The sequence below is a fragment of the Amia ocellicauda genome, chromosome 13 (genome assembly GCF_036373705.1).
Source record: "Amia ocellicauda isolate fAmiCal2 chromosome 13, fAmiCal2.hap1, whole genome shotgun sequence".
Lineage (NCBI taxonomy): Eukaryota > Metazoa > Chordata > Actinopteri > Amiiformes > Amiidae > Amia > Amia ocellicauda.
In genome coordinates this window covers 29475264-29488759 of record NC_089862.1, presented here as the reverse complement: position 1 = coordinate 29488759, position 13496 = coordinate 29475264, and the positions used below count along the sequence as shown (strand labels likewise).

General features: G+C 39.5%; 1 protein-coding gene across 2 annotated transcripts in view; it reads right to left on the bottom strand.

Moving 5' to 3' along the window:
* Nucleotides 1-12692, bottom strand: part of pds5a (PDS5 cohesin associated factor A) — a 30186-nt gene extending 17494 nt beyond the window's left edge. Inside the window, exons 1-10 of one of the 2 annotated variants that reach the window (XM_066720518.1) lie at nt 12572-12692; nt 11668-11815; nt 6102-6305; nt 2733-2819; nt 2136-2233; nt 1900-2026; nt 1336-1416; nt 866-1006; nt 498-613; nt 210-304 (exon numbers count right to left, since the gene is read on the bottom strand). In XM_066720518.1, the coding sequence (XP_066576615.1) occupies nt 210-304; nt 498-613; nt 866-1006; nt 1336-1416; nt 1900-2026; nt 2136-2233; nt 2733-2819; nt 6102-6305; nt 11668-11787 (1069 nt within the window). In that variant the 5' untranslated portion in view covers nt 11788-11815; nt 12572-12692. Of the gene's footprint in view, nt 1-209; nt 305-497; nt 614-865; nt 1007-1335; nt 1417-1899; nt 2027-2135; nt 2234-2732; nt 2820-6101; nt 6306-11667; nt 11816-12400; nt 12524-12571 lie in introns of those variants that run through there. The other variant, XM_066720519.1, reaches the window with a different exon arrangement.
* Between the last annotated feature and the right edge of the window lie 804 nt (nt 12693-13496).

The window sequence follows — 13496 nt, the reverse complement described above, 5'->3', positions numbered from 1 at the left end:
TGTATTTTTATAATTTATTGGAAGCCCCCACTCCATTTAGGGTATTTCATCAAAAGGCACTTGATAGCACATAGCATTCATTTGAAAGGTACCAAGATATTTCTCACAGCAGCCATCTGAAAACTCCAACCCAAGAAAGAGCTTTAACAATGAATTAAGTGTTCAACAGCATTGCTCTCGCACGGCTCAATAAAGCACAGCTGCAGTACCTGTAAGATCTTTGGCTAAATCAGGATGATTCATCAAGCAGTGGCTGGCAAACTTGACACACTCCAGTCTGACAGGAACATGAATGTCATTAAACCTGGGAGGAACAAAATAAAATAGAATTACGCAACTGCACAATAATATTCATTTTCCCAAAACACACATGAACAATTCAATTCAATTAAAAGGAATTTGAAAACGGGGTCTTATTACATTACAAACCGTAGATTTCATTTACACAAACATACTATTTATACAATACAAATATAAACACTTTTTAAATGACATACCTCCCAAGAAAGCACTGCCACAGTGGTCGATTCTGTGTAGCAAGTTCAGAATCCTTCGCACCAAACAGCTTCGCCAACAGACGAACAACAGCCAGTCGCTCCTCTCCGTCATTGCTCTAAATGATGAAAACTGACAAAAATGAGCTAAGCCCCTGGAATTCAAATGTTATTATAAAAGACGTCAATGCTCACCATTAAAAATAATTGTTGAGCAGGAATCTGTCTATCCCAATCCCTTCACAATGATTATAAAATCAGTCAACACCAAACTAAAACAAGGTTGTGTGTAACATTACTGATGGTGAAAAACAGAAAACGCCACCTGAGGAACTGAACGTGCTATACGCTTATGCGATAATAAAACAGACCTTGAGTTTGAACTCCAGTTGAGGCATCACAGAAAGCAGAAGAAGCGGATCGATGGCGAACAGCTCTTGAATCAGGTCGAACACATGTTCAGAGAGATCACTGACTGAAGACTTCCCCAGTACCAGAACCTGATTAAAAAACTGGAGCACAAGCAAAATATTGAAATTGTGCATAGCATGCAAGTAATAACAGCTAATGGTGAAAAAAAAAAAAAAACTCAAATTACATTACAAAGGGGATCCCCCAAATCTTTTTTCTCTTATCTGTATATAGGCCTGGCCTGTTATACGTTTGCCTACAATGGTATTAAGATATGGTAAAAATCACAAATATATCCAATGCTGAAATCTGCATTCTTGCTGTAATTAACCATTCAATGGCATAAATGTAGCACCCACATTCAATATTTTTAGTTTATAAATAAAACAAGACTTAATTAGCATGATAATAAATGGTAAAAATTACTTACATTGGCAATGCATGTCTCAATGGTTTGCACTGTCCTTTTCAGGAGAATTTTAGCAAGGTCATATGCTTGTTTATTTAAGTTCTGCAAGGTAAGAATATGAAACATTATACAGTGTACAAATTCAATTCAGACTAACAGTTTGGTTCAACAAGAGCAGGTTTAAAAATGTGTTATAACCATAATTAACACGTTCTAATTTTCAATAGACCGTTAGATGTTATTCATAAAGTGCAGTTGGGGGAGTGACAGCGTGTTGACATCGATTTCTTTCGGTTCAAAATTATGAATACATTTTCTGCTCAACTGTGAGACTTGGAATGCATCACTGAAATGACGTTAATGAAGTTAAAACTAAACTGTGGTAACTGCTTCTAAATCATCATTGTGTCACATGGGAATGCGTAAGGTACGGGCATTTGCAGTCAATTAACGTATGCTGTATAAAGCTTGAATTATCTATTAATGCTATAAACAGTGCACTTGGAATAAGTAAGCATTTCTCTTCGTCAAGAGACCCTGTGGAACGAACGACAGAGGAAAAGGAAGGGAGTAAAACAGGCTAACCTTGTGTGCCGGAATAAGGTTGATGAGAATAGAATCCAGAAGTTCCTGAGTCACCCCGTCTCCTTCCATGATGATAGAACTCATCAAGTCCAGCATATGCATCTGCACCTTCTGGTTGTGGCTGTTGCTAAGGGAGAGGAGAACAAGACGTGAAAGTGGATTTCAAGCTGATTTGTGATCAAGTACAGTGTTGCAACTTACAGAAGTGGCTAATGTAGGCCCACAATCAAACTCACTTGATGACCGAGAAGAGCGTCCTAAACAGCTGGATGAAAATCTCATTGCAATCTTCCAGCTCAAAGCAGATGTTGTAAGACTTGACCCAAGCTAAGTTCTAAATACAAAAAGAGGTACATTTTAACACATTGCAGAAAAGGTTGATAAAGCATGAAAACAAAACGTAACACGTAAAAAGGAGATTCCTACAGCACTGGGTTCCTATAAAATGTTAGCTGGTGTAGGTGAGGAAAAGGTTCAGATTGGGGTATTTATTAGGAGTTCATTAAATTAAACACTACTATGTTCCCCAATTCCAAAAAATTGGAAAATTCCAGTTTTACATTTTCAACTCCTGTGTTTTTAATTTATGTCAATTCAGGTTAAAAGCAATCATTGTGTAATTTCCTATCGAGAGCAACCGCTGTCAGCTCACACAGAGGTTCCATTTGCTGTCACAATCAGCATGGTTACTGTGGTACTCATCTGAAGATCATTATCTGAAAACATTTAGTACTTTTAGCTTAAGCTCAAAGAATCTCATTAGTCTGAAAGGTGGCTGGTGAGTGATGCCTCAAGCCCAAAGACGACCAGTTGGGAGCTGAACTTGGCTTTACCTCTAACAGGTAGAAATATCTGTTGAACTGTGGACTCTTGGTGTCCTCCAGACCCTTCAGCTGCCTCGTGATGAATAAGAAAATGTCCTGTTGAGGGAGAAAGAAGGGTATTAAGACTTCCACGGCTACTGCAGAGCAACAGAACGACAATGTAATCTTTTCAAGAGCATTGTCTCTGAAGACAACAAAGGATCATAGTGTAAATATTAATATGATGGATAGACAAATGAAGACGGGGTTGGGGGGCAGAGGAAGACATTCCTTTATACAATTATTTATTTTAGGCTAAGAATAATAGTTTAAGAATATTTTCTTTTTCAGTACATGAAATAATTATACAAGCAAGGTCTCACAAGCCTGTCTCTTGGCAAGGTGAAATAATCATGTTTTTAAATTAGCTGTAAGAGGAATGTATTAAATGTGTCCCCTATCCCCTCCGCTCTAAATAATTCATAATTTTCTAATCAATGAAAAAGGCTTCCTGGGACCATTTAAAATTTGCTTCCACCTCTGCTGAAGGGACGTACTGCAGTAACCTGTAGCAGATAGACTGGACATCTTCGTGAGAAAGATTTAGGAGTCGTTTCCTTCCTCCCCCCCTTAAATTCCCTGCTACTGACTATAGCGAAGCAATCAGTCTAGACGCTGCAGTGGGAATTCATGAAGCATCATTACTTTCTATAGTCTAGCACCTCAAATTAAGATTTAACTGGAAAAATTTAAAAGAATTAAAAAAAGAGAAAACGTTAGTACACAGTAAGCTGAACCATAGTGTCCCTAGTGTAAAGGCAACACTGCTCATGCAGGCATGCGAGCTAAAAAAAAAAAAAAATTATATATATATATATATATATATATATACATACACTCACCTAAAGGATTATTAGGAACACCATACTAATACTGTGTTTGACCCCCTTTCACCTTCAGAACTGCCTTAATTCTACGTGGCATTGATTCAACAAGGTGCTGAAAGCATTCTTTAGAAATGTTGGCCCATATTGATAGGATAGCATCTTGCAGTTGATGGAGATTTGTGGGATGCACATCCAGGGCACGAAGCTCCCGTTCCACCACATCCCAAAGATGCTTTATTGGGTTGAGATCTGGTGACTGTGGGGGCCAGTTTAGTACAGTGAACTCATTGTCATGTTCAAGAAACCAATTTGAAATGATTCGACCTTTGTGACATGGTGCATTATCCTGCTGGAAGTAGCCATCAGAGGATGGGTACATGGTGGTCATAAAGGGATGAACATGGTCAGAAACAATGCTCAGGTAGGCCGTGGCATTTAAACGATGCCCAATTGGCACTAAGGGGCCTAAAGTGTGCCAAGAAAACATCCCCCACACCATTACACCGCCACCACCAGCCTGCACAGTGGTAACAAGGCATGATGGATCCATGTTCTCATTCTGTTTACGCCAAATTCTGACTCTACCATCTGAATGTCTCAACAGAAATCGAGACTCATCAGACCAGGCAACATTTTTCCAGTCTTCAACTGTCCAATTTTGGTGAGCTTGTGCAAATTGTAGCCTCTTTTTCCTATTTGTAGTGGAGATGAGTGGTACCCGGTGGGGTCTTCTGCTGTTGTAGCCCATCCGCCTCAAGGTTGTATGTGTTGTGGCTTCACAAATGCTTTGCTGCATACCTCGGTTGTAACGAGTGGTTATTTCAGTCAAAGTTGCTCTTCTATCAGTTTGAATCAGTCGGCCCATTCTCCTCTGACCTCTAGCATCAACAAGGCATTTTCGCCCACAGGACTGCCGCATACTGGATGTTTTTCCCTTTTCACACCATTCTTTGTAAACCCTAGAAATGGTTGTGCGTGAAAATCCAAGTAACCGAGCAGATTGTGAAATACTCAGACCGGCCCGTCTGGCACCAACAACCATGCCACGCTCAAAATTGCTTAAATCACCTTTCTTTCCCATTCAGACATTCAGTTTAGAGTTCAGGAGATTGTCTTGACCAGGACCACACCCCTAAATGCATTGAAGCAACTGCCATGTGATTGGTTGGTTAGATAATTGTATTAATGAGAAACTGAACAGGTGTTCCTAATAATCCTTTAGGTGAGTGTATATATATATATATATATAAAAAAATAAGAAAATAAAAAAGGTGTGGTCATTCTGAATGCTTGCCTCTAAGGGAAACTGTGCCAATTCCACCAGACAGTCTTTTAATTGACTAATTAATCCATCAAAAAGGAATGGCCCTTCAATTGTCAATGTAGGTCATTCGAAGATAAAATGGAATTCAGGGGAAACTATGAAACAAGAAGTTAAAAGAGGGGAAGTGACAACCCTGGCCAGATTTCAGTATAAAAGGAATCGCAGCAGAAAAAAAACACAATTTGGTGCCCCGGGGGTGAGACGACCTCATATCGGCGGGTCCCCTGAGAAAGCCCAACTCCCAGATTGAGTGGCAGTGTGTTGTTGCACCTGTGAAGCTCTACAGCTCCAGCTTTAAACAACAAGGAGGGGCATGGTGTTTGTAAAAGACTACGTCAATCTGGAGGTCCATCAGAGGGGCAAGGAGGAAGCCTATAAGAACTGGCGCATACAAGATCTGGGGGAGCTCAGGATCCCATGATGGGACCCACCTCCGGGGACGGTTAGTTCCCCCTGCTGGAGCCCGAGTCCAAGATCTTTTAAAGATTTTACGGATGACTGTTTTTAAAAGATTTAAAAAAAAAAACGAATCTTAATTGTTTTTAAAGATTTAGTTGTTTTTAAATCACATTGTTTAGGGCTTTTTTGGTATAGTTTTGTTATATTTTGTTGTCAAATACATTGACCGTTTTGGGTTTAATTTAAAATGCATTAGACTTTTTTTGTTTGTTTTTTATTTTTTCCTTTTAATTGTTTCTTTATTTTGTTTAATGCATTTTCAGTTATTTTCAATGTATTTGACTCTTTTGTTGGTGTGCAGTTTTTGCTTTTATCACGTTTTGTTTTGTTGATTTGAGCACGTTTATTTTAAAGTTAATTGTTTTAGTTTTGTTAAAAATCACAAAGATTTTAAAAATTTTAAGTGATTTTAAGGATTGACATTTTAATTATTTTAATCATAAGTATTAAAAATTGAATTGTTTTTATTTAAAGTAAATGTAAAATACTCAACCTAATAAACAGTATTTAAACAACAAGGGGGCCGACTGGAAGTGTCAGAAGACATTGCCCAATAAGAACAGCAAATGCCAGCTGCACATTAAATAAACACAACCCATTTTTGATCACAGGTATGTTGATGACAAGATTATATGGTTACTCAGTGTGTGAAAGAGGTATGCCTTTGTCTTGCATTCAGTCCTCTCAGGTGAGCAGACAAAAATATTAAAAAAAAAAAAAATCGCTCACCTTGAGTTTGTCATGGGAGGTGTAGGGGGCCTCGGGGGCGTAGATCCTGAAGATGTCCGCCAGGCAGCAGGCCACCAGCAGACGCACATCTTTGTTGGGGTTCCTGAGGAAGAATTCGGAGGCCAGGTGCAGAGCCAGGGGAAGGTACTGCTGCTTCTCATCCTCTGAGTCTTGGTCCATGTCCATGAAAGTCTTCACCACCATCTGCGGACGGATGGACGGACACACAGCCAGCTCAGTCTAGTATCAACATCAGTCAACACTCAGCTAGTTTGGAGGAGAGGCACGTCCCCGCTCGGCAGAACTGCAAGCTCCCAGGCAGCCGGCAGGGGATGCTCATTAGTGACGAACCACGAGAAACCACGCCGATTTAGCACTCCCTAGCCTGGGTGGCGCTGGTCAGTTGTGTGCCGATACTGAGCACTCGCGGTCACAATTGGCAAATTACATGAGATTGGATAGAAATGGCAAACTACAGCTCATAGGGCTCAGTCTGCGCTTTTACTGTCCCTTAAAATATATTTTGGCCAATAATAGGGTACACTTTTCATCACACAACGAGGGCTAGTGAATTTGCAATTTCATTTAAGCAGAACACAGTTGAACTTGAAGCCCTTTTCAATAATAAGTCAAAATAAATGTCCACACACTAACTTTGATAATATAAACCCACTGGCAGAACAGTACAGGCTCCGGTTATGTTTCTCAAACTTTCACTTCATTCAAGTGAACACCTCAACTGGATCTTATCACAGGAAGCATTCAGATCTGGAAGTGAGTGACGCAAATACATACCAGCACTGGCCCTATAACAATAAATATTACAGTTATGATTTGACTAGTTCAATAATGTGGAGGGAAAGAGGAAAGGATGGCGGGGAGAGAATAAACAAAAACAAAAACAAAACAGGTTTCGCTTCAACCATAACTATAATAGCTGGGCTTTAGGACCCAGCAGATTTCCCTCGGGCTGCAGGAGCGCCAGCGCTGGGTAGGACTGGCCAATAGAGCGGCAGGTAGGGGGATGGGAGGGTGGCGGCCTTGTTGAGCTTCCTTCTCAGCCAGACTCATGCTAGAGTGTGCTGTGTGTATAAACTCATTGCTGGTTTCTGTCGGGGGGCAACGAGAACATTAAGATAATCTTCTCATATCATCTTAGTTTAATTTGAGACTTTCTCAGTTTTAATTCCAGACCCTGACAGAGTGTATACATCTTTTACGGCTATATAAAAAGCAATTAATCTGAGAAAAGGAAGCAACGGCCTGGGAAAGTTATACAGTTGTGTTAGAATAACAAATGATACCTTGAGGCTAAACTCGCTGCTGTGTGCGAGATGAGACTTGTGTAAACCCGGCTGTACGGTCATGGAAACAAAAAAAGATGGCTGTTGTAAATCAGATCTGATGCCAAGTTTGTCATACACAAACTGCAACAGCCTTAAATGTGATTTAGAAACCATTAGGTTAAAAATGACTATAATGCTTCATAAAGAACAGATAATGGGATGTAGAACAGGAAAGAAACCAGGAAGTACACTAAATCTGCCACACGGTCCCTCTTGTTTAATAGCAACACACAACTCTTAGTCTAATGGGAGACAGTTTCCAGACAAATTGAACCCTAGTCTGGGCCCAACATCACAACAGAATGGCCCGAGAGGTCAAGTGCAAATGCTGATAATCTAATATGGATTCTAAAATCCCTATTTGGAAAACAAATACTTTACCCCAAATTATTCTTCCCAGCGTCACTTCTAACAGTATCCCGGAGGTTAATCTCGACCTGCTGGAAACTCTAGAGCCCCTTTAGCACAGCCACTTTTATGACAATTTTTAGCAGCCTTGATTATGATTGTCGTAAGTATGACAGCACATACACCTAGTAGAAAAGTTCAGTCTGGTCACGAGCAAACCACCTCAGCAGACAGATAGCAGATAGTGGACCTGCTTTGGGAAATGCCAGTGTGAAATGGATTTAGGACAATCCCAGAGTATTAGAACCTGTTTTGCTAAAATGACTCTGCATAATAGCTGAATCCATTAAAGACATAACCATTTCATAAGATGGGTATTACAACTCAAATTAAAATGGTGTATAGCATTACACTCCTGGCTGGACTATCAAAGGAAGATTGTTTTTTGTGAATGGTTAAATATCTATGGTGCTGTGTAACAGATCCAGGAATAATGCTATGAATCTATATACACATCAGAATTTGTGGCCACAACTGTCCATATGTGCAGCTCTATAATACTATATAAGAGGGAAACTTAATACAGGCTGCATACTAAGGGGAATGAGTAGTACATAATGTCGAATTATTGTGTATTTTGTCTCTTTTCATTCCTTTCCTTATTGAAAAGCAAATGACAGTTTAAAATGAAGCCAAGCAAACCTGTACAAAATTATGCAAAATCAGCAATAAGACCAGTTACGTCACCTGTCTTGACTACTTGGTCCATCAGCTATGAGAAACAATGAATCAAACTAGAGTAGCGATGTTTCAGCTGTTTTCAGATGTTCTGTATGCAGCTGCAAAACAAACGTGATAAAGATGGTATGTAAGCTAAGGTCCTGTGAGTTTCAGTCCAACTGGGAATTACTTAACTATTTGGAATTAGGTTTGCAAGGTAATTAAAAGGAAATTAATCTGACAAGCAAATGAACAAATAAAAAACTTAAACATACACAGTCCTACTACAGAAAAGCTTCACCATATTTGAAACGGCCAGAGGCTAAATTGTCCAAAACCCCTGAACTGGCGAAACAAAAACCACAGAAATGAATATCTCCTGATCTCCCAAACAGTAAGGTACAGGTAATGGGGCTTCTTGTTGCTTGTCTACTTCAGTATTCACAACACACTGACTTTTAAAATCAAGTTGGCATGTTAAACTTTACTCCAAGGTTGTTAAAAATAAGTTTGAAAAGTGAAATGAATACAATCATTCTGCTTTATTATATTCCATCTAGACATTTTATTTTGTAATTTATGCTGAAACTGATCATTATATTTATGTGGGAGGTCTATACACATTTCCCACTCTACATTAGTTTCTAAGTTTGAATACACAGTCGTACCCTGTCACCGGAGAATAATATCTGGAAAAGCAGCTCCAATATTCTTAAGATATTTATTCATGAAAAACGACAGTCAGTAAAGAGCAGCTTTGACTAACACATATCCATTACAAATCCTCCCTCATTACCGCCAACTCTGGGACAGGCATTGAAATTGGCACAAAATGACAAAGGATGGGGTATAGAGAGACAACCGCACATTGGTGAAAAAGGTCTAGTGGGAAAATTGGCAATGTGAATGTGGCTTTATAAAGGGGAGGCAATATAAATAGAAACCACTATTACAGAAAATATAACAATAAGCTCAGGTCAGACTTGATCCTGAAAACTTTGAGCTCACATGCATAAGGCCCACTAATGGGACATTAGATTATGTGACCACTCTGATGAGCTCAGGGGTTCTGCCGACACTACCGATTGAAGTATGTTCTGCCCCAGTGAAAATATATTTAATAAATATCAAAGTGGTTTGCACGATATTTAAACAATACTTGTGTGGAATATTTGTTCAGACGCACCTGAACAAACCTATTCAAACACAGAAACAAAGAGCAACAAACAGCAGACACTTCAGAAAGTAACAATAGGAAGATACCTAAAAAATAATGTTGAACAACACAGAGCCGCCTGACATGGTCCATCACATATTAACACTGACTGTTGTTTATTAACATAGGAAGACATATAAAGGCTGTCTAGTGAAATTAAATACCCTCCGTCCTGAAAAATTGGTTAGTAAAATAGTTATGAGATGGAAGAGTTTTCAAAGTGGAGCCCAGACAATAATTTAGATGTGAATCTCAAACAAAATGCATAAGCTCTGAAATTAAAATGACTTCACATCCTGTTTTCAATGGTAGTTATACCCACTGTCCCACATAGCTCATGGCTACATTATGTCACATACCAGATTTCACTAGTAACTCCATCAGCCAATGAAAATAAAACCAGTGACAGGGGTGTGGCACAGAATCCTTACTGGGGAAATAAACAACCTTTGCAGATCACATACAGATGGCTTTATCGTGCATACTATAAGAGCACTCATTTTGTAGTATACATTTCAACAGTTTTACCTTCAAGTACCTGCCAAACAGGTCTGGTTACTGCCTTACAACACAGCCATGTGTTCCACTTCACAATTAATGGAGCCATTGGGATTTTTTTTAAACGGAAGATTAAAAGATGATAATCTACCATATTTAAACATTGTAATTGAACAGAGAACATTAATGGGTTTATGTATTTGCCAGGCAGCCTGGAGAGATGAGTGTAGCCAGTTACACGATACATCTGCAATCATACTTTTAATGCAAATTTCTAATGAAATTAGCACAAACAAGCTTAAATTACAAACATTTCTGCAGTAGCATAGCAAACATTGTATAATAACATACACATATTACAAATATGATGGGCCAATAGATATTGTGGGTAAAATGATGTTAGAAAGACACACCCTCAGTTAGAAAGGTGCTTTAATGAGATGGATATACTCTACCTGTTAAAGACAACGCCTTATAAATTATAGGGTTTATTTTGGTAGCTGTTCTTTTTGTACTGGGCAGCAGTTTAAATTTCTCTTACATAGTGGACAAAACATTAAATGTCAATGTATTATATAATGACAAATCAACATAACTCCTCAAATTATTTTAATTCGGTGCTTGAAGTTCATTGACACCCATTTTGTAAGTAATATGACCATTGTTGCTGCTTGTCAAGATTAAATTGAATTTGCCAGTTCCTTGCCCAGTCCTCTGTACTCTCACTATAATTTTGCATTTCCTTAGCCGCTGCTACTACACCATTTCAAACTCCCCATACTTGTGCAACATCTGCAAAGTTAACATGTTAACAATTTAAACCAGAATCTAGATCACTGATATACGAGGATAGCAGAAGGAAGAAAGCGACAGTAGATACAATAAACTGTAGTTTGAGATTACTCCGGGTATCAGTACATTAACGAGTTCTTATACCATGTTTGTACCCAAATGCGTATTCCTTCAGTTTCCTATTCGAAAAGGTGTTGTGTGACACTACACAAGGCTTTCTAGAAACCTCTACAGACACCACATCCACTGCTTGTATCAGCTTGCTCTACTAAATAAAAAAATACAGGGAAAAATGCAATGTAATGAGACTGACATTTAGGAGCTTTGCCAATTACATTGGAAACATCTATATAATTGTGTAGTAGGTCAATAAAAAATGCAATATAGGGTTTTGGAAATATGGATGAGCACAGAAATGGTGTTAGATGGAGAGAGATCTATTATACTGAATGTGCTTGAATGCTATTTTGAACAGCTTTTGAATTAACCTGGACATCTGGTATAAGGTGATGGCACAGTTTTGGGGTTGTGCCCCCATTTCAATCACTGTACTTGTTAAATATAGATAAAAACGGGTCGACCAATAACGAAGCTGAAAATGCAAAAGCCATAAAAAAAAATACCATAAATGCATGACCATCTATACCTTTAACCGTTTGACCACTTCATCGTTGGTGATCTTGTCGGTGATCTCCTTCACTCCTGGGGGATAGATGATCTTTCCGTCTGCAGTTTTCTGCTGTTGCGGGAACTCCATGCTGGTCATCGTGTCTTCCACAGCGCTCTACTGGCCTCTATCGGTCAGAAAACAAAAGTTCAACAGGATAAATATACCGCACTTTCCTTCCCATTTTTATTTTCCCAGAAATAAAACACACGGTTTAAAAACCAAACAGCCACCTTCAGAGGCTCCCCAATATCCGGGCCACGACCGTAAAGAAATCCCTAAAATGCACATTCACAAAAACGCCTTCTGCAATCACCGTGTCTCTTTCATTGCTTCGGGAGGATAAATTAAGCCAAAAAGTGCCCGTTTTACAATGAAATGTTATTAAAAATAAACTGGGCAGGCCCGTCTAGCCTAATAATCGGTTTGCCGATCCAAGCCGGCGTCCACACAGCCTCGCAAAAATAAACACCGAGGAGCAGCGGAGAGGGAAAAAGCCCCCAGCGCTGGTGTAAATCTACGGCCTACATGTTAGGCCTCAAAACTATTAAAAAGAGACACACATTTGCGAAAATAAAAACCGGCAAAAATTAACCAACACGTTATTTTCAACTCCACGCCGGCCTTGGAGAGGAAACGACCGGGTTTTGATCGCTGTATCACCTTCTAAGATACCCCAACTTTATTTTGCGGGAAAACACAAATAATTTACTTATTGTTTGTTTCTTCAACTTCGGTTCTGCAGCACCTCAGCTCCCCCACAAGCCCCAGTGTCTGCTCGCCCTCCCTGCCCGCACTGGCCTGTCAGGATTTGCGCAGGGACACACTGAGCGGTCCCCCCCGGCAGCCCCAGCAGATAAACGAAACCCGGGCCAGTATTTACCTCATGGATGTGCTGTTTTAGTGCATGAGTCAGGTTGATGTGGTTTATAGTTTCAACACAAAGCTCCAGCGGGTCCCGTTTTCTCAGTGTCTGTATGGAAAGTGGGAGCACAGCGCCGCCTTCGGTCTGTGGGGGGTATGGCGGAGAAATCCGGAGAGGCGGGAGTCTGCCGAGCGACACGAAAACTTCCACCACAGACCGTGTTACCGTGCAGCACCTGATAAAGGCTCCGCTTGCTGGAGAAAGTGCTCACACGTTTTTTTAGGTTATGCTGGGGGGTGTTTTGGAGCTGTTTAAAGCACATTTAGTATAACCATATCGTGTGTAAAGCATAACAACTTATTATTATTATTATTATTATTTGTATGTAGTTGTAGTAGTATTAGTAGCACTCGTACTAGTATTACGTAGTACACATGTAATTAACTTGAAATTTGAAATCCTCGTAAGTTTAGCGTTATGATTTTTAGATGGGGAGATAACTGTGCTTTTCTTCTGTACAAATAGGAAATATAGGCTGCGTTTTAATTTGAAAATATAGTACACTGAGCATATTACGATTTTTACTGCACTTATTCACTAGAGTTTACGGTGCATATTTATACGCCCACTGAAATATGATGTCGATGGTAAAATAATTCCTATCGCTCCCAGCGACAGAAACAAACTGCAGCGCCCACTACTGTATTGAATAACCTGCAGTACAGTATTAATGCATACTTCACAAATCAGCGAACTGAATGCATGCAGCAGTGCTTTTATAAAAAACATATGTTATGCGCACACACATATTAAAAGCCTCTGAATGTCTTGGATCTTTTAAATGCACCTTAAACTGTAGCTATGCACGGCACAAACACGAATATAATGAATGAGTGAAACAGTGTAGCGCACTGTACACGACAGGGATACAAACCGAAAGCTG